Source organism: Caretta caretta, chromosome 8 (genome assembly GCF_965140235.1).
Source record: "Caretta caretta isolate rCarCar2 chromosome 8, rCarCar1.hap1, whole genome shotgun sequence".
NCBI classification, from domain to species: domain Eukaryota; kingdom Metazoa; phylum Chordata; order Testudines; family Cheloniidae; genus Caretta; species Caretta caretta.
Genome location: NC_134213.1, coordinates 69,419,165 through 69,446,437, shown reverse-complemented (window position 1 = coordinate 69,446,437; position 27,273 = coordinate 69,419,165). Strand labels below are relative to the sequence as shown.

General features: G+C 43.5%; 1 protein-coding gene across 2 annotated transcripts; it reads left to right on the top strand.

Moving 5' to 3' along the window:
• Positions 1-3,804: 3,804 nt before the first annotated feature.
• On the top strand, positions 3,805-26,944 carry LOC125641008 (pancreatic alpha-amylase). Of its 2 annotated transcripts, XM_075131589.1 has the most exons (12): positions 3,805-8,800; positions 9,874-10,819; positions 11,480-16,681; positions 18,249-18,395; positions 19,195-19,392; positions 22,401-22,631; positions 23,783-23,916; positions 24,005-24,127; positions 24,285-24,384; positions 24,512-24,633; positions 24,725-24,850; positions 26,688-26,944. In XM_075131589.1, the coding sequence occupies exons 3-12, from the start codon at positions 16,481-16,483 to the stop codon at positions 26,875-26,877; spliced, it is 1,572 nt and encodes a 523-aa protein (XP_074987690.1). In that variant the 5' UTR covers positions 3,805-8,800; positions 9,874-10,819; positions 11,480-16,480; the 3' UTR covers positions 26,878-26,944. The 2 variants fall into 2 exon arrangements, with proteins under 2 accessions (XP_074987690.1, XP_074987689.1); XM_075131588.1 differs by having other exon boundaries at positions 3,805-10,819.
• Positions 26,945-27,273: the final 329 nt, after the last annotated feature.

Below are 27,273 nucleotides of genomic sequence, written 5' to 3'. Positions count from 1 at the left end.
TACTCTTGCCATATCCCCTCCCTACTTGGGAAAGAGTTTTTATCTCCCGTGTATGATTTTAAAAGGATTAAATGCCTTGAGCCTTAACACCTTTTAAATTATCCCTTTTTAGCAAGGCATGAGAGGATGTTTCCCAGACAGTGTGTAAATATAAAATGTAAAGTTCACTCACCTTTAGTAACGAATGGCTTATAAAAATAACAAAGCTTAAATTACACTTAAATCTACTCAGTACAATGTACACCATTTAGATATAGTTACCTATCACTATTTTTCAAGCAGATGCCAGGCTATAACAGTAAAGCACTTGGCTAATTCTCAGAATAGATGTGCTTGAATAAATTACTCCTGAAGGTTTCTATTAAGGTCTTCTAGCACAAAAGTCCTTGATGCATCATCAGGAACTTGGGACATCAGAAAGTACATTTTCTATACAGTGTAAATCTAAAGCTTGGCCAGATTCTTGGGAATGACTTGATCATTCTGTGCCACATTGAATCTGCCTGTAGAGCAAGTATATCCAGTCCTCAGAAGGTCACTTGAACCCATGGTAAGTCTAATCATTTTCCTTGAAAAGAGAGCCTTGAAATTAATGCAAATGGATTGTTGTGGTTAAATGGAAAATGCATGCAGCTTGGCTGCACTTCTGCTGCAGGAGACTAGAGTTCTTAAAGAGCATTTGCACCCGAAATCAGTTTATTTTTGTGGTATATCCCAAAGAATCATCTAACTAAATGTACCTTGAATTTAAAGCTAGCCTCATGTGAAGTGTATGCTGATAGCACGTGAGGAGGAAGAGACCTCCAGTAGCTACAGCAGATCTACTCTGTAAAGAATCAAAAAGAACACCTTCAACTTCCCATCCCACAGCTAGAGCTCACAAGAAAACACTGGCCACCTCTACTGCTGTGAGAAACAGCTGCCACTCACGGAGCTGCTTAGAGAAGATTCTGAGATACTGTTGGGTGTAGAGGTACTGAGGTGGAGGGTGGAAAGACTGAAGGGTTTGTCAGGGAAGATTACAGAATGGATTTGGGTGAGGACGGGTTAGGGAATGGGACTCTTTCCAGGGAATTGCTGATAGGCAAAAAAATTGTAGCAGAGCTCCTTTTGCGAGGATATCGCTGTGACTTTGGTGAATTTGTTCCTTCATTTTCATTTTAATGGTGGGAGTGGTGTATTTTCCCCCAAAGAATTTCAAGAAAGGGTGGGGTAAGTATTTTCACTACTACTAACACAAATAAATATTTAGAAAGATGTATGGGATTCCTCTCCCCCCTCCCCCCCCCTTAAAAAAATCCATTCCTGGTTTGGGGGAAGGGGGTTGGGTTTTTTTCCCCAGACACAATGTTTCTTTCAAGGAAACTTGTGGTGTGCCTTACCTCCCACTGTTTTGTTTTTTAAGTTCCTCTTTGAAGTAGTTTGTTACTAGTATTCTCATAGCAGCACACATTTAGCAAACAAATTGCTCAGGTAATGCTTAGGCTTTTTCCTCTTTGGTGGCACTCTTCTCAGTTTCTGAAACTGGATCCAGTTTGGGTTTGTGTGACAGTGCACAAATGTTTATCCTAGCCCTGGAGCTCTAGTAGTTTTCATCCTGAAGAAAACATTTCTCTACTCCAGCTGCAGTTATCTTAGTGATAGGATGAACTCCACTCTCGTATGGAGAAGACTGTGTGGCAAGAGTAAAATAGGCTGGTCTATGGAAGACAATATTGGTTGGTCCACCAGTACCACTTCCTGTCATACCTAGATATTCTTTGAAAGGGACTGAATTCCTTAATGAAGTTGTCCTGGCATCCTTAGTCTGTCTAACTGACAAGATCACAATACAAAGCAGAATGTAGTCAGGCTACTGAACAGATGAAGTATAAAGCAACAAACGCAGTTTACAATGTTTTAAAATCTCTCTGCTGTATTCCCTGGCACACACATTGCTTCTACATGTTCTGCCAAACAGCCAAAATCTGACAGAATAAAACATTATTCCAGATTCCTAAGGAATCAATAAGATGGAAGCAAGATGGTGATACATAACAAGAAACAAAACAAATCCCCATTGATCCCTTTTTCAAATCTCAAGAATCGAGACAGGGCCCATTGCTCAGCAAATGGTTTGAACTTGAAAACAAAGTTATTTTTAAAAAAATTTCACATGTGCCTTTGATTTATTGTGGTGTTTAAAAACAACCAAACAAACCTACCTCCTAAACAAAATACATGTTAAATAGTTTTTAAACAAAACTGAATTGTTAAATCAATAGCCCAAATAGACCATTAGAGGGCAGCATTCAGAGACTTATGATTACTAACAGTAGTTTCAAGAAGCAGTCCTGGCAGGCATCGGAGGAATGGATTCTATCTACCGCTCCTTTATAGACAGAAAGGTCTGCCTTTCAATGATCGACTTAGTCATATGATATTGCCATCAGTCTACTTCATACTGCAGAATGCTGAGATGGTTGTAATACAGCAGGAAAACTACTGAAAATGCCATCAATCAGTCAAAAATGTATGTCTTCAGATCTGCTTTGTATTTATTTTAGTGAAATAGTATTATAATGAATTTGCTCATTTCTTGTATTTACAGGAAAAGACCTACACAAGGCTATGGTTGATAAAACTTCCTAACAAGAACTTTTATTTAGAGATACATTTATTTAAGGAGACAGGTAATAGTCAGTTGAGAGCAATTCTAAGAAGAACCAACAGATTGCATGGGATTTAAATTACTTCCCTCTGAGGCAATCAATGATTTTTTGATATGCTCATCAGAGATAACAAGCCTGGTTGTAATCTCACACTTGAATGCAACTGAGTTAGTCCTTGTCTGTACAATTGAGTTACACCTCTATAAAACTCGTGTGAGAAAACAATCAGGCCCAATAGATGGATTTTGAGAATAAAGTGGTATCAACTGGTGTCCACTGTGCCAAAGGGATCAAACAAAAGCGGGACTACAGTATGATATAAAAGCTTTGAAGAAGTCCCAGTTTTATGCTATATTCTAGTTCGTTAAACCACACCTAGATAAGTTAATCATAAAAGAAGCACAACACATCGTAGTGATTCCTCTTCCAAGCTGAGAGAGAATCTATAATTGCATCCCTAACTGCTTTTCTTCTTCGAGTTCTTGCTCATGTCAATTCCATTCTAGGTGTGTGGGTACCCAGGTGCACAGTTGTCAGAGACTTTTGCCTTGGTGGTATCAGTAGGGTCAGCTGTGGCACCCCTTAAGTGCCACCCTCATGAGTCGGTATATTAGGCGCTGCCCGCCCTCCGCCCTCTCAGTTCCTTGTTACTGCCGGTGACTATTGGTTGGAGCACCTTGTCTTGCAGATCGCAAGAGCATTAGCAGTTCTTTACAATCTTTGTTATCTTCTTTGTGCACAGTTTGTAGGTACTTAGCCATTCAGTTAAGTGTTAAGTTAGTTGGTAGTTAGTCTTGGCTGGGACTTCGTCCTAGAGCGAAGCATGCCTTGCTGTCCGAGCTTCAAACCATGTTCGTCAAGCAGCAGGCTGATGCCTATCAGTGACCTCTACGACTGCTGCTTGAAGTCTTTGGGGGAGTCCCATAGGAAGAACAAGTGTCAAATCTGTAAAAACTTTCGACCTAGAACCCAAAAGGAGCAGGATATCCATTTGAGGGTCCTCCTCATGGAGGCTGTGCTTCATCCTGCATCGGAGCTCTCCCACTCGGGCTGGGGCAGAGAGTTGGGGTGCAGGAATGTGAGGATGCTGGCAGGGGGTGAGGGCTCTGGGGTTGGGCCAGGGATGAGGGGTTTGGGGTGCAGGAGCGTGCTCTGGGGCTACAGTCAGCAGAGAGGACTCCCTGCAGATCTTTCCTCCCCTCCCCCCGCAGCAACTGGACTGGGGGAGAGGCACCTCTCCCTGCCGTGGCAGCTCCAGGGCTGGGACCGCAGGATATACACCTCTCCCCTGGGTACTTGTTGGGACACATGACGGCCTGCACTTGCGTGGTCCAGCATATGCTGCTCCGCCTCAGGCCCTTGCAGGTGTTGCTGGCGTCGGTCTACGTCCCCAACAGACACAGCCTGGACTGGGTGATCTGGATTCCGAACTGCATACTGTTGTCACTCAGCTGGTGGCAGGATCCTACATTAGTGTTGGCAGGAGTCCCCTTTGCGACTACTTCCCCGTCGGTGACACTCGTCTCCAATGCATTGCATTGCATCTGGGGTGGGGGAGTCCACCCGGGCAATCTCAGCACACAAGGTTATTGATCCAGTCACGATCGATCCCTCCATATCAACGTCAGAGAGCTCAGACTTTTTCGCCTGACCAGTCAAGCCTTCCTACCTCACATGTAAACAAAGCGGTCCAATTACTAATGGACAACACAGCAACTATGTTTTATATCAACAAGCAAGACAGCGCCAGATTGTCTTTCCTTTGCCAGGAAGCCCTCAGGTTCTGGGAACTGCAGCACGACCTTCATCTCGTGACCACTCACCTCCCTGGGGCCAAGAACACTTTGGCAGATCGCCTCAGCAGAACCTTCTCATCTCGCCACAAGTGGTCCCTCCATCTGGAAGGGATCAGCTTCATCTTCCATAAGTGGGGACCTCCCCAGGTGGACCTGTTTGTGTCCAGACAGAACAGGAAATGCCATGTTTTCTGCTCGATTTGAGGGATCGACAGGAGCTCCCTGTCAGATGCTTTTCTGCTGCCATGGTCGGGAGCTCTGTTTTACGCCTACCCCCCCCCCCACACACACACACACTTCCGTTAATTCAGAGTTCTCATGAAGATCAAGCAGGACAGGGGGAAAGTGATCTTCATAGCACTGGCTTGGCCGTGCCAGCACTGGTTAAGCACACTGCTGGACGTCTCGGTGGCCGCTCCGTTACGACTGCTGCTCCAACAGGACCTACTGTCAAAAAACCATGGCAGTCTTCTGCATCTGAACCTGGAGACACTGCAACTGACGGTTTGGCTGCCGCATGGTTGAATGTTTTGGAGCGGCAGTGTCCAACATGTCCTGTTGGGCAGTAGAAAGCCCTCCACCAAAGCAACCTACCTTGCCAAATGGAAGCGGTTCGCCTGCTGAATGTCGCATAAAGGCATTCAGCCCAAGCAAGCGTCGCTGCAGTTAATCCTGGACTACCTTCTGCATCTCAAGCTCCAAGGCCTGTCCCTTCATCTATCAAGGTCCATTTGGCAGTTATCTCGGCCTTCCATTCCCCCCTCGAGGGTAGGTCAGTTTTGGCCCAGGACATGACAGTCAGTTTCCTCAAGGGCTTCGAGCACCTTTACCCGCACATCAAGGACCCTGTTCCTCCGTGGGACCTGAATCTGGTGCTGTTGCGGCTCCTGAGTCCCCACTTCAAGTCTCTTGCTTCCTGATCTCTCCATCACCTGTCCTGGAAGATCATGTTCCTGGTCGCAATAACATCTACCCACTGGGTCTCCGAGATTAGGGCACTCACCTCAGAACTGCCCTATATGGTCTTTTACAAAGACGCAGTCCAGATGAGGCAACACCCAGCCTTCCTGCCCAAGGTGGCCTCTCAGTTTCATACAAGCCAGGATATTTTCTTACCTGTCTTTTTTTTCAAAGCTGCGTATGTCAGAGGTGTAGCATAGGCTGAATTCCCTAGACATCAGGTGGGCACTAGCCTTCTGCATTGAAAGGACAAAGCCATTCTGCAAAACAACGCGGCCAACAGAATGAAAGGTCGCCCAGTGTCTGCTCAAAGAATTTCTTCTTGGATCACCACCAGCATTCTCTATTGCTATGATCACACGAAGGTGCAACCCCCGGCGATTGTAACTGCCCACTCGCCCAGGGTGCAGGCCTCTTTGGCAGCCTTTCTGGCCCAAATGCCTATCCAGGACATCAGTAGGGCGGTCACCTAGTCGTCTGTCCATACGTTAACGTCCCACTATGCACTTATCCAGCAGGCCCTGGACGATGCTAGCTTCGGTAGAGCAGTACTGCAAGCCGCCAAACGGTGAATTCCCAGCCCACCTCCGAGGATACTGCTTGTGAGTCACCTAGAATGGAATCAACATGAGCAAGCTCTTGAAGAACAACAGTTACCTGTCTTTTGTAACTGTTCTGTGAGATGTGTTGCTCATGTCCATTCCATTACCTGCCCTCCTACCCATCTGTCAGAGGTGCCAACAGGAAGGAACTGTGAGGGTGTAACGTCGGCGACGCCTAATATACGGACGCATAAGTGCGGCACTCAACACGGTACCATAGCTGACCCTACTGATACCAATAAGGCAAAAGTCTCCAACTGCGCACGTGGATGCGCACATACCTAGAATAGAATGGACATGAGTAACACATCTCGAAGAACAACAGTTGCAAAAGGTAGGTAACCGTTTTTTCTTTGTTACTCAAAGTGGTATTCTATTAAATACTAGGGTCGCTTGTTTTAATCCAAGACAGATGACAATTGCATTCTTAGATTTGCTCTGAATTGAAGGGGGAGAGTGCCTACCTAGCACTATTTAAAGCTTGGAAATTTACATACTGAATTACAACAGCTTTCTACAATTAAATGCAAAAACTAAGTTAAGAAGAAAGTTTGGAATGCCAATTTTATGTTTCCAGAGCATCTGTAACTCTTAGGCCTTGTCTACACTACAGGGGAAATTCGATCTAAGCTACGCAATATGAGTTCTGTGAATAGCATAATTCAAATGGATGTAACTTAGACCTACTTACCTCTGGATCCACACTACGCGATGTCAATGGGAGATGCTCTCCTATCGACTCCCCCTACTCAATCTGGTGGAGTGCAGGAGTCGACGAGATAGTGATCTGCGGTCGATTTAACGGGACTTCATTAGACCCGCTAAATTGACCGCCGATGTATCGAACATCAATCCCCCAGTAAGTGTAGACAAGTGTAGACTATATAGTATTTTGCTGCCTTCTATTTTTTTTGTTTTGTTTTGTTTGCATACACATTGTTTCAAAATAATTACTTTGTAGGAACCACAACTTTGAATTTGTGTATATCAGACAATAAGAAAATGTCAGTTGAGTGTTTGAGCATATTTGAATAAGCAGGTGACATCTTGTATGTGAGTGAGGTACCATGGGCTGCTAACCTAGTTCAGCATCTGTTTCCCCACACACACTTTTGTTTTGTTTATTTTAAGGCTGACTGGATTTTCACTAACTCTGGTGTTTTCAGGGGAGTGAATAGGAGGCTTGTTCCCCTAACTTGTCACCTGTGGGAAATTGACTAGCGCTCTCTAGAGATTTCAGGAAGAAGTCGATGATTGTTCAGAGGGTCAGCCCTGGGCCTGCTCCTCCATGCTGTAGCAGCAGGATGTATGTGCTCCTCTGTGTAGTATTCTGCTCTTTGAATACTGAAAACACACTGTGACGCAGACTCTAGGATCCTGTGAGGTGAGAGGATCCCAGAGCTCAGGCTGCAGCCCAAGCACAAACATCTACACTACAATTAAACAGCCCTTTTTCCTGAGCCTGAGTCAGCTTGCATGGGCCAGCTTCCAGTCTAGTTGCAGTGTGTAGATATGTAGTCAGGGTGCACTGAAGGATTTCACAATCACCATCATTAATTGATCTGGCTTTACTGCAAGCTAATCTTCCACCTCATCTCAAAGAACTAGAAAACCTGTGCAATGGATCCTCCTTTCAAACATTAACTGAACTGGGTGAAAATAAGATCAAAGTTTATATTCAGCTTGCTATTTCATATGGTCTTATTCATTTTACCTATATGATTACTCACTTTACGATGGACAAAAACATGTAACTGTTCTCTTGGAGTTAGGACAGTATAACCAATCATTGTCACAGCCAGCACACACACACACATTAAATAGCCAGTCAATGCTTTAACCTCACTCTTGATTGCTAGGATTGCATGTACATGTGCAACTCACAGTTATGGTGTGAATGTAATGACAAACTTAACTTTAAAATCAGATTGCATTGTATCTCATTGTAGAATTGCCTGGCTTTTCTAGCAGTGATGTTTCAGACAGTGTGATTCACGTGGCCAGGAAAGAAAAAAGATTCCGAGTGCCATAATTCTGCCAATCATGTAAACTGCTTCTGTCCTCTCCAGAGAAAATCAAAGGTTCAGTGACTTGATCACAGGTTCTCCCTCTTTGGTACATACAGTCTCCTCCAATCAGAGAACAGAAACAATACTATGTGGTCAAGCAGTCCTAGCACACAATGATGAATCTACAAACCACAGTTCATATACAATTCCTAGGCTGAAACTTGTTCATAAACTACCCAACAGTTAGCCCATTTTTCTGCTTATAAACTGATTTTCATGCTAAATTTGTCAAGTGATTCATTCAAAATAGCTCAGTTCCCAATTATGATTGTGAATTACAATAACAGCTGATGGCAACAGGATCTGGCAGCAGAAGCTGCGCTGTATAAACTGGCACACTTTGCAGTTGAACAAGTTCCAAAGAATACAACTACACAGAAAGGGTGAGGTAGTTCTGCCTCACTTGTATTTTATTCAAGCAAAGGGAGGGTTGTTATGTAGATGACATTTTTTCTTGCCATTTTAGATAGACCCTTTTCTATTCTGCTAATTTGTTTGATGTCTGTAACATGATGTGGTTCTCAGCAGCATTTTCCAACCAGCGTTGTTTACAAGTGAAGGCTGTGTGACTGGGGCTGCAGAAATCCTGAAGACTAAGTCTTCCCAAAAAACACATGCTGCACTGAGCTGAGTGTAAAAGAGCCTGTCCTGTTTTTCAACCTTCATTGTGGACCACCTCCATATTGGACCTCCCTTTCAAACATCACCAGAGCTGAACAAAAGTCAAGTCAATGTTTATTTTTATCTTGCTACTTCAGATGTGAACCTTAGGGCTGGTCTACACTGGCAAGTTTCTGAGCAGTAAAGCCACTTTTTGCACTCAAACTGCAGACGGGTACATACTGCCAAGCCACTTCGTGAGCAGAAACTCCTCAATTGGAGCGCCGCAAAAAAAAAAAAAACCACCTCGAGGAGAGTCGTCAGGCTGTTTGCGCAGAGGCTCCAGTGCTCTATTGCCAGTGTAGACACTTGATTGCTTTCTGTGCTGTAATTGGCCTCCGGAGATGTCCCATAATGCCTCGAGTGACCGCTCTGCTCGTTGTTTTGAACTTGGCTGCCCTGGAGACATACGCCCCTCCACTTTCAAAGCACCATTTCTGACAGCCGTTGTGTGCTGTGCTGATCTGCTCCGGGACACAAAGCAAACCATTAATGTGGAATGCTCGTGCTGTTGAACACAGAGGCAGGTGTCTGTGTGTGAGAGAGAGATTGCTGTGCAGAGAGCCCGGGGAGGGAGGCAGGGGCTGATGTCAGGGTTTCCCCCTCCCCCACCTCAGGACTGGTTGCTTCCTGCCATTGTCTGAACTTACAAGACAGCATGCTCTCTCTCATACACACATACACTCTCTCTCTCTCTCTTTTTTCGCCCACCCCCACTTCAGCTGAAAAGCAGCTGGCAATGTATTAGGATGCCCATGGAAGATGGGACTGAGAAAACTGAATCATGTGATGCTGTGCCTGCCCCATGAGGCATTGCAAACCCTTCCCAAAGCACCCTGTGGCCAGTTGCGCAGTGGGATAGCTACCACAATGTGCTGCTGTCTTTGCCATTGCAAGAGCTGCTAATGTGGATGCGCTTCAGCGTCACAAGGAGCACAGTGTGGACAGGCAACAGCACTTTAATTCCAGCATTTTAATAAAAGTGGTATAACTTGTGCAGAAACTTGCCAGTGTAGACATATCCTTAGTTCCTTTCTCTGCCCTCCTCTAGCCCAATACTCAGTCCTGAATGTATATGTTGACTTCCTTCCTTCATAAAGAACAGCTATTCAGCTTCTTTTCTCCGAATTTTTAGGTCTTGAACCAAAGGGCTTGGCTACACTTGTGAGTTAGAAGGCATTAAAGGAGCTCCGGGCACCCTAGCTCACTACCCGTCCACACTGGCAAGGCACGTAGAGCGCCCGGACTCCACGGCTAGAGCACTTCTGCTACTCCACCTCGGAGAGTGGAATAATGCTTGATGCGCCCCCACTGGAGCGCCGCAGCGCTAGGGTGGACGCCCTGGTCTGTTAGTGCACTCTGATTGGCCTCCAGAAGTGTCCCACAATGCCTGTTCTAGCCACTCTGGTCATCACATTTTGAACTCTACTGCCCTGCCCTCAGGTGACCAACCTTCAGACCTGCCCTTTAAATTCTCTGGGAATTTTGAAAATCCCCTTCCTGTTTGCTCAGCCAGGCATGGAGTGCTCTCAGCGAATCTTTCCAGGTGATCATGCCTCCACACGCCAGGCAATCCCCAGTATGGACCAATGGTGAGGTGCTGGACCTCATCAGTGTTTGGGGGGAGGAAGCTGTCAGGTCCCAGCTGCACTCCAGCCATAGGAATTATGATACCTTTGGGCAGATATCAAGAGACATGATGGAAAGGGGCCATGACTGGGACGCTCTGCAGTGCAGGTTTAAAGTGAAGAAGCTGCAAAATGTCTACCACAAAGCCCACGAGGCAAACCACTGCTCTGGTGCTGCCTCTGCGACCTGCCGTTTCTACAAAGAGCTGGATGCAATACTTGGGGGTGACCTCACCTCCACTCTGAATACCACCATAGACACTTCAGAGCCCAGTGCAACAAGGCAGAAGGAGAAGAAGGAGGAGCAAAGCGGGAGTGAGGGTGCTGAGGCAGAGGAAGACACCCCGGCATCCCTAGATGCATGCAGCCAGGAGTTGTTCTTAAGCCAGGAGGAAGGTAGCCAGTTGCAGCAGCCAGTGCTTGGGGAAGGACAAACACCAGAGGAGGTTCCCGGTAAGCGGCTTTTATTTTGGGAAGGAAGTTATTCGGTGCGAGCTCTTGGGGAGAGAAGGGTTAGGGCTGCATGCATGTGTAGATGCGGAATAGGGTGTTGATGTGCTCTCTCACATCGCAGTAATCAGCCTCAGTGATTTCTTCAAAGGTCTCATCCAGAAGTTTAGCAATGCGCTTGCGCAGGTTTCTTGGGAGAGCTACTGTGGTCCTTGTCCCAGTTGGGTAACATGTCCACACCACTGTGCCGTGATGGGTGGGGGGGACCATTGCTGCACACGGGCAAGCAGCATATGGGCGCAGGTGGAAGCTGTATTATAGTAGAAGACCCTCCCTTGCTTCCCAGGTCACCCTCAGCAGTGAGATATCTTCCAGGACGAACTGCTGTGGAAAATGTGGGGACAGTGTTCAGTATAGGGGCCCCCTATGGCTCTCCCCAAGACACAGAAACCCAGAGGACAGTACAGCCATGAAACAATCAGTCACGCTTGACCCTGTGCTTACTCACCATTTTGGGGCTCCCGTGGGTTATGTGTGCTCGCTTTGGGATGGGCAAATTCTGCTATTGTGTAGACTGTGCTTGCCCTTAAGTACAGGGGAATCATTGTTCTGTCTGGTGTGAACAATGCTGTCTCTGTTAAGTGTTGCATTTTGCCTTTACAGATGCAACCTTGAGATCTCAGTTGTCCATGTTATCACCAGCCAAAAGACTCCAAAGATACAGAAAGAGGCCACGCAGAAGCAAGGAAGACATTTTGCATGAAGTAATGCAGCATTCAAGTAATGAAAATCAGAAAGTGCAGGAATGGCAGTACAGTGAAAGGAGGATCCGCCAGCAGACTGAGGAGCGCTGGCACAAAAGCACTGTGCTCCGGCAGCAAAGCACGGATCAGCTGATAAGCATATGGAGCGCCAAGCGGACTCTATCCCCATCTCCATGCAGTATAGCCATCCTGAAGTGAAGCACTCATTGCACAGCATTCCAGACAGGAAGTCTGAGTATGAGAACAGGACATACGCAAATCAGTGATTGTACCGTTCCTCACCCTACCCCCTTGCCCTTTCTGTTTCCCAAGCAGTTGTGTTTCTTTTTAATAAATGAATTTTCTTTTCAATAAATAGATTTTTTTGGCTTTGAAAACATTCTTTATTATTGCATAAAGTAAAAGATACCTTATCCCAGGAAAGAAACAGGCACTGCAAGTCATTGTAGCAAATACAGATTCCTACTAACATTTGAACCACTGCACTTCACTCCCGTGCAGGGCACCAGACATTACTGGTGGTTTTCAGCCTCAAATTGCTCCCTCAAGGCATCCCTAATCCTTGCAGCTCTGTGCTGGGCCCCTCTACTAGTCATGCTCTCTGGCTGTTCAAATTCAGCCTCCAGGTCTTGAACCTCCGAGTTCCATGCCTGAGTGAATTGTTCATCCTTCCCTTCACAAATGTTATGGAGGGTACAGCATGCGGATATAACCGCAGGGATGCTGTCATCGGCCAGGTCCAGCTTCCCATACAGAAAGTGCCAACGATGCTTTAATTGGCCAAAAGCACACTCCGCAGACATTCTGCACTGGCTCAGCCTGTTGTTGAACTGCTGTTATACCAATAAAATAAAAACCAGCAGGATCTTATTAAAGGGAATAAGAAAAATGCCACATTTATTGTGAATACAGAAAGAATCATAGTAAGCAGTTAGTTATAGCTATAACATTCCATTTAATTTCATATTTATTCACACATTCATTCACACACACACACACACACACAGGTTCTGCAAGGTTGTTATCATAGTTACCAGCCTTAGAGTTGCTCATGCCAAGCCACTAGCCAGGTGGCCTGGACACGAGGAGGGAGCAGGGCCTTGTCAGATGCACATCTGGTGCTCCTGGAAGTTGGTTTGCAGAAACAGACCCCGAAGTTCTCAGTTTCTAGATTCCATTTTTATAGGTATTTCTTCCTATGCCAGTCTTTGGGAATTGCTTCATCATGCTGTTGCTGAATCAATCATCAGATGGCACATTCCTGACGGCTCTGTGCTGCTAGATGTTATCTTGTTCTTCGGCTCTCCCTTCTTGAGGCTGTTGGGTAGATTCCAGTCTGCCCTCTGGGGGTCATCTGGTTGTCTTCATTCTGCGCATTCTTCAACCGATCTATACTGAACTCCTAGGCTGGCACCTCCCTGATTATTCATTTATTATCCACACCAAGCATCCATCCACATACATCCTCTATCTTTATTTTAATCACAATTGTTAACAAAGCGAGATAAATACAACAAGAGGGCGGGGAGTCTCTGTGTGTTGTTTCTGTTGTTACAAAGTATCGCTTTGAGTCTCTCTCTGTGTGAGTAGTTGTTACAATGTATTGCTTTGAGAACAGACTCTGTCTTAGGATGTACTAACACAATTAGCAGCTTGCAAGTTTCATACAGAGAGGGGAGAAACAGTAAAACCAAGAGACCTTTTAATTAGTAATACCCTGGAATTTAAACTATGGGGAGTCAAACTCGTGTGTGATTTTAATACAGAACTTCTTTAATATGATCCAACACCGCTCCTTGCTGCTGCCAAGGCTCCCTGTGGAGGGTTTCATGAGCCACGGCATTAAAGGGTAAGCAGGGTCTCCAAGGATCACAATTGGCATTTCGACTTCCCCTACGGTGATCTTCTGGTCTGGGAAAAAAGTTCTGGCTTGCAGCTTCCTGAACAGTCCAGTGTTCCAAAAGATGCATGCGTCATGCAACTTTCCAGGCCAGCCTGTGTTAATGTCAATGAAACGCCCACAGTGATCCACAAGCACCTGGAGAACCATAGAGAAATACCCCTTCCGATTAATGTACTCGGAGGCTAGGTGGGCTGGTGCCAGAATTGGAATATGTGTGCCATCTATCTCCCCTCTGCAGTTAGGGAAACCCATTTGTGCAAAGCCATCCACAATGTCATGCATGTTACCCAGAGACACGGTTCTTCTGAGCAGGATGCGATTAATGACCCTGCAAACTTGCATCAACACGATTCCAACTGTCGATTTTCCCACTCCAAACTGGTTAGCAACCGATCGGTAGCTGTCTGGAGTTGCCAGCTTCCAGATTGCAATAGCCACCCACTTCTCCACTGTCAGACCAACTCTCAATCTCTTGTCCTTGCGCCGCAGGGTGGGGGCAAGCTCCTCATACAGTCTCATGAAAGTGGCTTTTCTCATCCGAATGTTCTGCAGCCACTGCTCATCATCCCAGACTTGCATGATGATGTGATCCCACCACTCAGTGCTTGTTTCCCGAGCCCAAAAGCAGCATGTCCGTGAATGCCACAAGCAAACTCGTGTCATATGCATTACTCAAGTCGATATCGCTGGAGCCCTCACTGTCATTTTGGATGATAAGGAATAACTCAACTGCCAAATGTGACGTGCTGACGAGACTCGTCAGCACATTCCTCAGCAGTTTGGGCTCCATTCCCACAGTCCAAAAGGGAAGACAGAGTGTGCAGTACAAAAAACGTTGAAAGATGGTGCCAAATGTGGACGGAAGCACAGGGATTGTTGGGATGTGAACCGATGCATCACGGGGCGTTGGGACAGGACCCAGAATGCCCCGCACCCCCTGCCCTCTTCCCACAAGCCACAGCGCCAGAATGGGAAGAGGTGCTCTGTGGGATAGCTGCCCATAATGCACTGCTCCCAGTGCTGCTGCAAGTGCCGCAAACATGGCCACACCAGTGCGCTTGCAGCTGTCAGTGTGGACGGACTGCAGCACTTTCCCTATTGTGCTCTCCAAAGGCCGGTTTAATTCAAAGCGCTTTACATTTGCAAGTGTAGCCATGCCCCAAGAAAAGCAGTTCAACTCCCTGTTTATAACACAGGGTGGGCAAACTTTTTGGCCCAAGGGCCACATCAGTATTGCGAAACTGTATGGAGGGCCAGGTAGGGAAGGTTGTGCCTCCCCAAACAGCCTGGCCCTCGCCCCCTGTCTACCACTTCCCGCCCCCTCAGAACCCGACCCATCCAACCCCTGACAGCCCCCCAGGACTCCCACACCCCTATCCCAACCCCCCTGTTCCCTGTCTCCTGACCGGCCCCTCCCCTGCAGAACCTCTGCCCCATGCAACCATCCCCTGTTCCCTGACTGACTCCATGGGACCCCTTGCCCCTTATCCTGCCCCTGCTCCCTTACCACGCCGCTCAGAGAGACAGGAGCTCGCAGCCGTGCGGCCCGGCCAGAGCTAGCGACACCGCCCAGAGGCTGCGGGGGAGGGGAGACAGCAAGGGAGGGGCTGGGAGCTCAAGGGCCCGGCAGGATGTTCCCGCAGGCCATAGTTTGCCCACCTCTGTTATAACAGATATTTATCATCTTATAGGAAATGTGTACAAGTTAACCTAATTTAACTGTCCTACTATCACTGCTACAAAAGGAGAGGCTAAAAGCTGGGGTTCGGGCAACCTCCAATCTGTTAGGCTCTACATCCTTGTTGTGATTGGAGAAAAGAGCCCAGGTTGTTTTCACAGAGGCATTTCAAGAGATCCCAGAATTTTGACAAACCCACCGTTTAGGGAACATGTTTAGGGACTCTTTATTTTAAACGAGGTCTGGAAACTGAGGACTAAAAGCTGGTTGGCCCTTGCTTGGCTGCACAAAATAATAAGGAGCTTTACAAAGTGTGGAGCTGTGCTACATTCAGAGCTAAGTAACATGAAGTTACTGCACCCAGGAGAGCATAGCACTCCAAAGGTGTGGGAGAGTAGGTAGCCGTGGCTCTGGCCTCACTATGTGCCAGTCTGGAGAGCCGGTTAAGCCACACAGTGGTTGGGACTATGCTGAACCTGTTAAATGGGTGAAGCACTTTCTGCTAGCTCTCCTTTTGTACTAGGGAGCTAAGAGGGATAGCACAACACAGCTCCACACCACTCCCAGCCCAGGAGTGGGCATGAATGACATAAGCTACCCTGAGAAACTGGTATTTTGTACATTTAATACATCATTTTGCTCTATCAAGCTGCAGCACAGATGGATGTCAAATATTTAGTATTTCTGGTTCCAACCCACTAAAAAACTACAGCTCTGAGAGACCCTCAGAGATTAGGATTTAGCTGCATTATCTGATGCTGTGTTCAAGTCTGGTTTTGACAATAAGTATTTGTTCACACACACATCACAGTCCTTTGAAATATTGACTTTGCTGACAGCATTAAGACCCAGAACAAAACATCAAGGCTTTATCAAAACACAAAAGTAGTACACCTGTAACTGTACTTACAAGACCCCCTTAGTGCAGATACAGTTATAGCAGTATGACAGTGCCTTACACCAGTAGAACATTCCTATGCAGGACGGGGAATGAGCTCTACTGTATAACACACCTTTATACTGTGTATTTGTGTCCACATTAGGGATTTCACTGGTATAAATATAGCTGTAAAAAGCTCACTCCCTCAACCAATATAGTTATACCAGAACAACACCTTTGTGTAGTCCAGGACTGAGCCTTAAAGTGTTACATTAGTAAAGTTGTCATGAGAGGTTGTGGCATAGCTTCATCGGATAAGCAATTCCAAAACAATCAAAACAACAGCAAGATAAGCAAAATACATGCTAAAAATAGTTCGCCTTTTTAAATGTGTAATGTGTACCATGTACTTTACCCTCTTGCATGAGTATAAAAATCCATGAGAAGAGCACAAGCTATTACGGAAAGAACCATGAAGACCTTTCTTCTGCTAGCAGCCATTGGACTTTGTTCGGCACAATACAACCCAAATACAAGGCCTGGGAAGACGTCTATTGTCCACCTGTTTGAATGGCGTTGGGTTGACATTGCTCTTGAATGTGAACGGTATTTAGCACCCAATGGATTTGGTGGAGTTCAGGTATGTAGCCTCTAATGTTAATAGAGAGTGAAATTGCCTCATAGCTGGCACATTTTGCTTATTAAAGTAAAAATCCAGGTCATATGGGACAGGCACCAAGTTCAAACTAAATAGAAATTGGTAAGGGAAGTACTAAATGCTGAAGCAGTAAAAATAGACCAGTCCATCGTGATGGAGTTCATTTATTTAATCACTCCAAAGGAGTAACTGAAATATTCCTCTAAGTGAAAAGTAACACCTGAATCTTTTAGGTTTCAGAGGAACAGCCGTGTTAGTCTGTATTCGCAAAAAGAAAAGGAGTACTTGTGGCACCTTAGAGACTAACCAATTTATTTGAGCATGAGCTTTCGTGAGCTACAGCTCACTTCATCAGATGTTTACCGTGGAAACTGCGGAAAATGAGGGGGATACCTGTATTTTTTTTATGACCATTGTATGTACCTCAGTTTACCTGCCTGATATTTTGACTATGCAGAATTAAGTGAAAGGAGAATGTTAGGAGGAGAACAAAAGGAAATGACAGAGATAAAAGTACCCACAGAGAGATGCCAAAGCTCCTTAGGAGAGCAATGGAGTGAGCTTTAATTGGGAAATACCCACCTCTCTGACTCCAGCTGGGCTAGTAAGTTTATTTTTCCTGACCCTGGGACCAAAGGAACACTATGGCAAAGACCGCACTGCCTAGGAACAAGGAGGGTGAGCAGGCAGCTGTGGCTGGAGGTAAGTCTGACTGACACACTGAAAGTATGCTGCAGGGGCTGTCTGTCTTTCTCCCAACCCAGGTTTATGGGGTCTGAGCTGGATGGAATTTACTCAAAACTTGCAAAGAGAGAATAAAGTTTAGGTAAGACATGGGCATGTATCTAGGCCCCTCACTTTTTAACTCACTTCTCAGAGTAATGTGTATTTTGGGGTGAATAAATAATACTTTATTTTGAAGAAGCTGTTTTTAGAGCCTTTAATCAGCCAGTAGTCACAGGTTCCTAGATAAAAAAGGCTGGCAGGCCAGGTGCCAAATACCGTTTGGCCTGTCATGTTCTCACTGTTGGTAAACAGGGGGCCTGCAGCCCAGAGGCTCATTCTAGGAGTTGTAGGACTGTGTGGTTCTAACCAGAGAGGGATGAGGGTAACAAAACTTGTTACTAGAGGGGTATACTCAAGGAGCTAAAAGGGGTCTAAAGTGCAGCTTGGCCTTTTAGTGTGACAACTACAATTTGATACATACCGTTTCTCAAATGGCTGCACAAACACTCACTGCTCACCTATGTCTATTTCATATGCCAGCTTCATTAAACACTTAAATATAAGCAATCTCAGGGGCCTGATCACCCAATGAGTCCCTGTCTGTAAGGACTGCCTCTGAGATGCTGAGCCGCTTCATCTCCTATTGATTTCAAAGGGAGATGAGAGTGCGGAGCATCTCCCTGGATTGGATTCTGATAGAGCCAACTCTTTGTCGCAGATGATCAGGGCCTCAGACCCTCTGTCTTTATATGTCTTTTACAACACTAAACAAGTGCATAAGTAATTACTAGTTTATTTTCAAATGACATCACTTTGTTCACAGATATCTCCTCCAAATGAAAATATTGTCATTACTAACCCGTGGAGACCGTGGTGGGAAAGATACCAGCCAATCAGCTACTATCTATGTACACGATCTGGATATTATGATGAATTTAAAGACATGGTGACCAGGTGCAACAATGTTGGAGTAAGAGACTTGAAATTCCTCCTATATAAACAGTGTGGGGAGATGTAAGAGATTTCAGGTAGTCCTCTGTCCTGTTCCCAGTGAAAAAAATGTTTATTCTTCAATAATTCCTAGGAGATAAGGTGCCAGTTCTCAACTGAAGTCATTTTGTACTCCTTCGCAGTGGAGGACTAGGTCAATAAAAAGCTTCATCATGCAGCAATAGCTCAACCCAACAAAGTACTGTTAAAGAAAAATTGCTTTTTTGGGTTGTTGTTGTGTTTTGTTTTTTGGTTTGCAAACTTTAAAACAAGCAAACAATCAGGAGAAATAGTTACTTTTCAACAGCCTATTTTTAATATTTAGTTTTTCAATTATACTATCAGTTAGCAAAATTGGAGTCTTTATTCTTTGAAGATAGAAGAACTTAAGATGGATGCTTGCATTTAACTTCTTTACTTCATATGGTCTTGACAGCTGTCTGACTAATGGTATGTAGTCATTAGCACTCAAAATCAGAGTGAGGCACCAGATAACTCAGGAGGGAAGATATGAGGAGATCAGAGTTAAAAAGAGAGATGATCTAATTTTCTCCTGAACAGTCTGGTCTTTCAGATGAGGTGTATATCACTGAATGGTAAGCTCACTGTTGGATATTTAGAAAAAAATAATACTCTATCACTTTGCTCACATGAAAAAGCTCTAGAAGAAAAAAAAAAGGGAGTCAAAAGGGGAATGTAAATGAGGGAATAAGTGTTATTTAGTCAATGGCACTCAGGTACTGGTTTTATTAAACTGAAATGCAAACATTCCTCTCTAGGTTCATATTTATGTGGATGCTGTAGTCAATCACATGTGTGGGTCTGGTGCTGGTTCTGGTAATAGTTCTACTTGTGGAAGCTATTTCAATGCAGAGACCAGAGATTTTCCTGCTGTGCCATACTCAGCCTGGGACTTTAACGATGGTAAATGTAAAACTGGAAGTGGAGACATTGAAAATTACCATGATGTGACTCAGGTAAACTTAGAATTGTAAAATATATTTTCCCTGTTTATTCTTACTCCCACTCTCTTCTTTACTGGGCTTTGCTGTTACATAAAAACCTCGGAACAGGAAAAACTCAGAGATGGGTGAATAATTGATTTCTCAGTTCACTGGCAATTTAAAAATAATAATATAAAAAAGGTTCCATCTTAAGTTTTTTTAAACTTAAAAAACTAAATTAAATTAAAGGGATATTTTGAAATAAAAGTAGTTTCAAACCAAAATATTGATACTTTTAAAAAAAAAATAAAAAGTCAAAATGAAGTTTTAAAATTTTAGGAATTTCTCTCTCTCTCTCTCACACACACACACACACACACACACACACACACACACACACACACACACACACACACACACTCAACTCACTCACTCACTCACTCACTCACTCCCCAACAAACAATTTGGCAAAACAGACACAAATTCATTCTTTTCCTTGGAAAAAAATGTTTGATAGAAATTTTTTGCCCAGCTTTAGCAATATTTCACACATAATAGTCCCTCCATGAATTAGTTAGTAGGGGTAGTGAAAATTACGTAACCAATAGGATACATTTCAGCAAGGCACTTTAAGCATGTGGATAGTCCTATCAAATCAGTGGGATAACTCTTATAATAAAAGTTAGGAATGTGCTTAAGTACCTTGCTAAATCAAGGCCATGCTGGTCATTTCAAAGGATATTTCAGAGTAGCAGCTGTGTTAGTCTGTATTTGCAAAAAGAAAAGGAGGACTTTTAGCACCTTAGAGACTAACCAATTTATTTGAGCATAAGCTTTCGTGAGCTACAGCTCACTTCATCGGATGCAACACAAAAGCTTACGTTCAGATAAATTGGTTAGTCTCTAAGGTGCCACAAGTACTCCTTTTCTTTTTTCAAAGGATATTGTTATCTTTTAAATGCTAATCACGACTGAGCCTGATCAGTAAATATGGATGCAAATGCCGGGGTACTACAGAAAAGTGTGAGTAGATAGCATTCTTCCTTGTGCTCCCTTATGGGTGAGCCACACAACTGAGCTCTTGACTTTACCTCTTGTGATTAGTTGGTATTCGATAGCTCCTTTTCCCACTGTGGGGTCTTAGGTCATCAGCTGTATTCACCAAATTCCATTATACATTCCATTGCCTAAATTCCCATGGCAGCTTCATTTGGAAGCAATATTCTTCACCCCCCTGCCCTGAACAGTCAGGTAATGGTGCTGTGCATTGCTAAACAGCATCTTTCACCCCATTTCAATGGTACATGAAAGTATTCCTCTGTATATCTCTCTTACTCTGTTTCCCTTTGTCCCTGTCTTGAGGACTGGGAGAGGGGGAGAGATTGTAAATTCATTAAGTGATTGGGCATCATTCAGGATGAAAGATGCTAAAGTATCATTATTATTCGCCTCTTCACTGTAATGCAGAGATCAAACACTTGATTAGACATTGCCTCTCAGGATTGCCATAGGAAACCATTCTTTTTCTGTGAATATTTTAAAATATTCTTTTAAAATTTTCTATCTCATTGAAAATTCACAACAGCAAATTTTACAGGAAGCAAAGATTAAAAATGGGCACGAACATAGTCAAAATGAATTTGTTTAAAATTGTGAAATAAAATCGGTGGCAAAATTTTGTATTATGAATCCAGCTAAAATAAAATCTCTCATGCTAAGAGAAAAGTAGCATGCAGTTGATCCTGAAGAGAAATATTTTTATCTGTATATTAGAGCTGAAGTAAAAATGACATATTAAGACAGATTACTTCTCCTAGTTGTACTAAAATCCCATGAGTAGGTTTGGCAGAATTTGATTTTTATTTTGTATAATTTTGATGGATAATATTGTTTGTTTGTAAGCCTTTTAAAATTTTTATGTATTTAAATCATCAAAGTTGCAAAAATTGTTTTAAGCATTTTTATATTTATATTTAAAATTTTATAGGTGTGGGAAATTATGGGAAAGGTCACATCATTTTTAATGATAGTCCACATTGAGATTCAAAAAGTTCAAGCTTTATTATCATTAAAACAAAAATCAAATACCAATAAGTTCTCAAGCAGAATTTTTCTCACTGTGCTACCTGTAAATTTCAATTTTTATTGGAGGAAATATTTTTTCATTGGTTTGTGTGTGTATGGTGAAATCAATGTGCACTGACAGTTATTGATAAAAATCTAATCCTTCCAAACCTCCCTATGAGTATAGAATTAATGGACTGATTCTCAGCTGGCATTTTCCTAAATCATTTACACTTATGCAGAGTGGGTGTAAAATATAAACAACTCCACATGATGCAAAGTAGTAGAGAATCAGGTCCTATATCAGTATAGTAAAGTCTAGTATATGTAATCCCAGTGTCACCTGCAGCCATATGTATGTTATGCACACTGTGTACCATTGGCAGTGACAACAATGAACAGTGCTGGCTGGCTGGCCCACTGGGCACTCATGTTTGTCCCTGCCAGCCCCCCTGTCATGGTAGGGAACGAGAGCAGTGGGGCCAAAATTGAGAGGTGTTGTAACCTGGTGCACAGGGGTCACAGTGCCTCTCAGATTTGGCCCCATGACAGAGGGGCTGCGGGACCAACCTTGAATAGGTACACAGGGCAGCAGGATGGCCAGCACTGATCCTCCTTGCCATTGTCATGGGGCTAGCTCCTGCACCAGGACACTTCCACAGGGGCTTGCCCTTCCTCACCTCACTTTCAGCAGCCCATGTCCCCTCTCAGGGATGGGGAGTGACACAACAGCTGGCGGGCGAGGCTGGAAGACGGGCTGAGCATGGCACAGGTGAGGTGCTGCTGCCAGCAGCTCCCCTGGGCATGGCTCCATGGGGACTGACAGTACATACCATGGGAAAAATTTCTGGGGGCTCTGTGTAATTCTATATTATTCTGTGTTTTTTTCAGCAATGGTTTTGCAAGAACTGTGTTCAGGACACTTCATTTAGCACGTAGGATGAAAATTATCTTAAATCAGCTAATTTTTTTAACAGGTCCGCGACTGTCGCCTTGTCAGTCTTCTTGATCTTGCCCTGGAGAAGGACTATGTGCGTTCGAAAGTTGCTGAATACATGAACGATCTTATTGATATTGGTGTGGCAGGCTTCAGAATTGATGCTTCCAAGCATATGTGGCCTGGGGACATGACGGCATTTTTAGACAAACTGAAAAATCTAACGACAAAATGGTTTTCCAAAGGATCGAGACCTTTCATTTACCAGGAGGTAATCTCGTTTTCTTAATTTCACTCTATGGAGAAATGGGTTCTTTTATGCAAATACAGTATGGACTTGACCCTGCATGTATGTTAGTGCTTTGTTGTATCAGGACTGAAGTACTCAGCAGCTTGCAAAACTGAATTATCTACAAATTAATGCAAAGAACTAATGTCAAAATGTTCCACTTTCTAATTTGTATGGGCCCAAATGGATCCTTTTGTTTGCAATCAAGTAACCATCTAAATACTTGAGGTGAAATCCTGGCTCATTGACTTCAATGTCAACGCTCCCATTGACTGCTAGGGGCCAGGATTTTATTCATGATTTTACATGTGCATTCACATTGTAGATGTCTAAATGGTCACACAAAATGAAAAATAATGGAGAATCAGGTCCAAAAAGTTTGTTCCTGTGGATTCTAACCTTTAGTACTTCATATTCCAGCCCACAGTCTCCTATTTTGCTACTAGAGCTTTACGTTTCCAAGCCTACTTGGTTTATTCAGTGCAAAACTTTAAAATGTGTATATTAATTCTTTCAGGCATTTTCTTTTGATTTACTTCCTCCACCCCCTATTCATCATTATTCATATAATCATTAAAAATATACATAGATCTCAACTTACAAAATAAAACTCTAACTTCTGCAGCATCAATAGAGAAAGTATAAATAAATAACTTCGCAAGATTTCCCCCCCAACTCTCAGCAATTTTGTTACATGACTTTTATCAGTAAATGACTGTTTTTAAACCAGAAGACAATCTCTACCAATTTAAAATTTTAAATGTGAATTAATATTTTGAACCTAAACCTACCAGGAATGTTCCTTTAAAGTCAAACTTCTCATTAGATTCTTTTTATTGTCAAACTGATCGTTTCAGAACTGGGTCATGTATTTCCTTACTAATCTATTCATGGTCATGACATATTTGGGAGTGGGGGAGAAGAGACAAGAGGTTTTTAATGTTTTTCAATTGCACCTGAATTTGGGATGCTTTAGGAAGCAATAAGTGGGATTTAGTAAGTAACCCAACTTATTTCTGTTTTAATACATTCAATTGATTTCTTGTTCCCTAAAAGCAGCATTTAGGGCTATGAATTGTATCTTTTTAACCAGGTGATTGGACTATAATAGTGGCTTTTCTTTCTTCTACTAGGTAATTGACTTGGGTGGAGAGCCAATTAAAAGCAGTGATTACTTTGGAACTGGCCGAGTGACTGAATTCAAATATGGTGCCAAACTGGGTACAGTGATCCACAAATGGAATGGAGAAAAGATGGCCTATTTAAAGTAATATATATAATTTGAATTAATCATTAGATTCCTGCAATATTTGAACTACTAATTTCAATGTGTTTGACTCTGTTTGTTTGTTTAGGAATTGGGGAGAAGGCTGGGGTTTCATGCCCTCTGACAGAGCCCTTGTCTTTGTAGATAATCATGACACCCAAAGGGGACATGGTGCTGGGGGAGCTTCTGTTCTAACCTTCTGGGACTCCAGGTAGCTTCATACAGCCAACAGTTGTTGTTGTTGTTCTTCTTCTTCTTCCTCCTCCTCCTCTTCCTCCTTCCCCCATCCTCTCTTTCCCCCCTTCCGCACCAAAAAAAAAAAAAAAGACAGCGTATCTTCATGTGTTTCATTATTCTTTGGTTTACAGACTATATAAAATGGCACTTGGCTTTATGCTTGCTCATCCTTATGGATTTTCACGTGTTATGTCAAGTTACCATTGGCCAAGATATTTTCAGAATGGAAAGGTAGGTTTATGATCAATGAGAACAAGTATGTAGGCTGTTAATGATCCCTGTGTCATCTTTTATGCTTCATTGAGCTGTCTCCTCAGATAGAATGTTTAATCTGTATAACTTTGTGTTTAATAACAAGGACATTAATGATTGGGTGGGACCACCAAGCTCTGAGGATGGATCAACCAAACCTGTTACAATTAATCCAGACTCCACTTGTGGCAACGACTGGGTCTGTGAACACAGATGGCGTCAAATAAAGTAGGACACTGCAAACAGCAATTTCCAACATATTCTTCGCCCGATGTGGGGATATTTTAATTAAAGTCAAGCCCATTGGTTGTATTTTCAGGAACATGGTTATTTTCCGTAATGTGGTTGATGGCCAGCCTTTCTCAAACTGGTGGGACAATGACAGCAATCAAGTGGCTTTTGGGCGTGGTAATAGAGGATTCATTGTCTTTAATAACGATGACTGGTAAGTGGGAGGAGTGAATAGCTCCAGAAAAAATGTTACCCCCTGGTCAACCGGTACGCCCTATTACTGGCTATAGAATCTGTGGCAACTGGTTGGTGGGACAGGTCAAGGCTCTTACCTGATGCAACTCCAAACCTACCATCTTCCCACTCCCAAAAGCACTCTTCAAAACCCAGCATTAGCTCTTTAAGCAACACAGTATTCTGCTCGTGGTTCCTGGTCATTGGATTTGAAACATGCAGTAAGAGGTTGGTCAGTGAGGCGTGCATGACCACACAGGTCTGAGAGGTACTTTGGCCACTACTGGTGTTGGGCCTGGGCCTAAATAGGCTAGCAGACATATAAGGCTGTAAGGAATGGGTGGAGAACTGACTGAGAGTAATGTGGGTCAAGCTGGGATAGTTTTGAGAAAGGGCTGGCAGCTGGGAGTTTTCCGCTTTCTTTTATGGTGAGAAGAGTTGATGATTGGATTGGATATTTTAGAGGAGCACAGATCTCAGAATTGCATTGCATATGAATTGTTCTCAATCTTGCGTGTGTGTTAAGGTTTGAATCACTCACTTCATTTAAGTGTCTTCCTGCCTTATACAAAGGGCTTCCTGTATCTAACCAGGCCCACTTCCTTTCTGGATATTCCACAAAGCTCCTGGCAGAGTCTCATCAGGGCTGGCACTTCATGTTAGGGTTATTGTTATGCTTTTCCAGACTTCTTTAGAGTCAGAGGTGCAGAAAGAGATGTAGGGAATCTGTGATGCTGAGGTAGCCCAAAACAGTATAATATTGGCAGAGCCCTCCTGATTCCAATGGAGAATGCAAGAAATGCTGAGATGACTTAATGGGACTATCAGAAAAAAGAATTTGGGTATGTAGAGAGGGAAGGACTTGGGAGAAGAAAAAGAACAATAGGAGCCTAATTATAAGGAAGACTCTAAACTTTTGGAAACTGACAAGAATACCTGAATTTAGTGTCCCTGCAGATAATATCATACACATCTGTCTTCATGTTTTTTGCTCTAGTTATTTGGGGTCTAATTCTGTCTTCTGATTTGTATTCACAGTCGCCATTGACTTTCTGTGGAAATTATATTCACACAGAGGCATAGTTTATACTAGTAAATACGGCAAGTAGAGTAGAATTGAGTCTTTCATGTGTAAATTACACTGTAGATATCTCCTTCATGCAAAAGGAGGAGGAGCTGTCAGATAGAACTGTATGCCTGAGAGCATGAAAGAGAGACTATCTGTCTGAAAGATACTTCAGCAGATTAACATTTGTACTCATGTCTATCCCAGATGAAATGGGGCTTCAATTTTAATTAATTTTTGCCCTTTCAGAAGTGGGATCATTCTAAAGATAATCAAAAGCTAATTCTTTAAATGTCGAGGTCAAATGAAAAATAAGTGAATAATTTATATTCACCAGCCTGTATATTGAATTTTAAATATATGAAGCCTTTGTGAATGGGAGTAGATGGATAACTGCTGCTTACTCATGCCTACACATGCAAAGCCTGATGGCATTTCAAACTGGAATCTTTCTTTGTCTAGCAGGGCTGCATGGACACATTGAGGCCATATAGACAGCATATACAATGGCCTTAGTACTCATTGTAGGCTGATGTTGCTCCCTACCTAACACAGACAGGCTCTGCTGTATCAGGGAGTGAAAGACCCAGACCCAAGAGTAAACCCCAAGTGTTGGATATTGTAGTGCAGAACACTATCCCCAAAGCCAGCTGGCTGGCCAAATGAATGACGCTTTATAATAAAAGAGAAATACCTGTACTGGAGAGTCTGAATAATCATTTATTCCTTTTCAATCTGTTTTTATAAATAGGAGCTTGAATGTGAATTTGCAAACTGGCCTTCCTGCTGGAACTTACTGTGATGTTATTTCTGGGCAAAGGGAAGGTGACCGCTGTACAGGAATACTGGTGCAGGTTGTAGGTGACGGCATGGCTAATTTCCAGATTAGTAACCAGGCTGAAGATCCTTTCATTGCAATTCATGTTGATGCCACATTGTAATCCATGCAAGAACGAATGAGTCTCTGTATAACATCTCTAGCAAGGAATAAACTGTATTGGCACAAAAGTAATGGGTTTTTTTAGTCTCATTAATGAAATACTGTGTCATTGCTGTAATATTATTACACAATAACTAGCACTGATCCTGATACACATTTTTGAGATGGTGTAACAGGCCTACAGGTATCGTTCACTTTAAAGAGTACTTCATTTTATTTCACATGAAGTAAAGGAGAAATTAAACCATGAATTGAGATGATTTTTCTATTGTAATTCCAAAACTCAGGCAGGCAGAGAAACCGACGCACTGTAGGCTGATGTTGCTCCCTACCTAACACACACACAGGCTCTGCTGTATCAGGGAGTGAAAGACCCAGACCCAAGAGCTTGTAACAG

What these genes read in the sequence shown, in the direction of transcription:
- LOC125641008 (XM_075131589.1), top strand. Translation starts at nt 16,481, where the DNA reads ATGAGAAGAGCACAAGCTATTACGGAAAGAACCATGAAGACCTTTCTT. An exon ending in GAAAAGATGGCCTATTTAAA is followed by an intron (nt 23,917 to 24,004) that starts GTAATATATATA and finishes TTGTTTGTTTAG; the next exon opens with GAATTGGGGAGAAGGCTGGG. An exon ending in CTAACCTTCTGGGACTCCAG is followed by an intron (nt 24,128 to 24,284) that starts GTAGCTTCATAC and finishes TTTGGTTTACAG; the next exon opens with ACTATATAAAATGGCACTTG.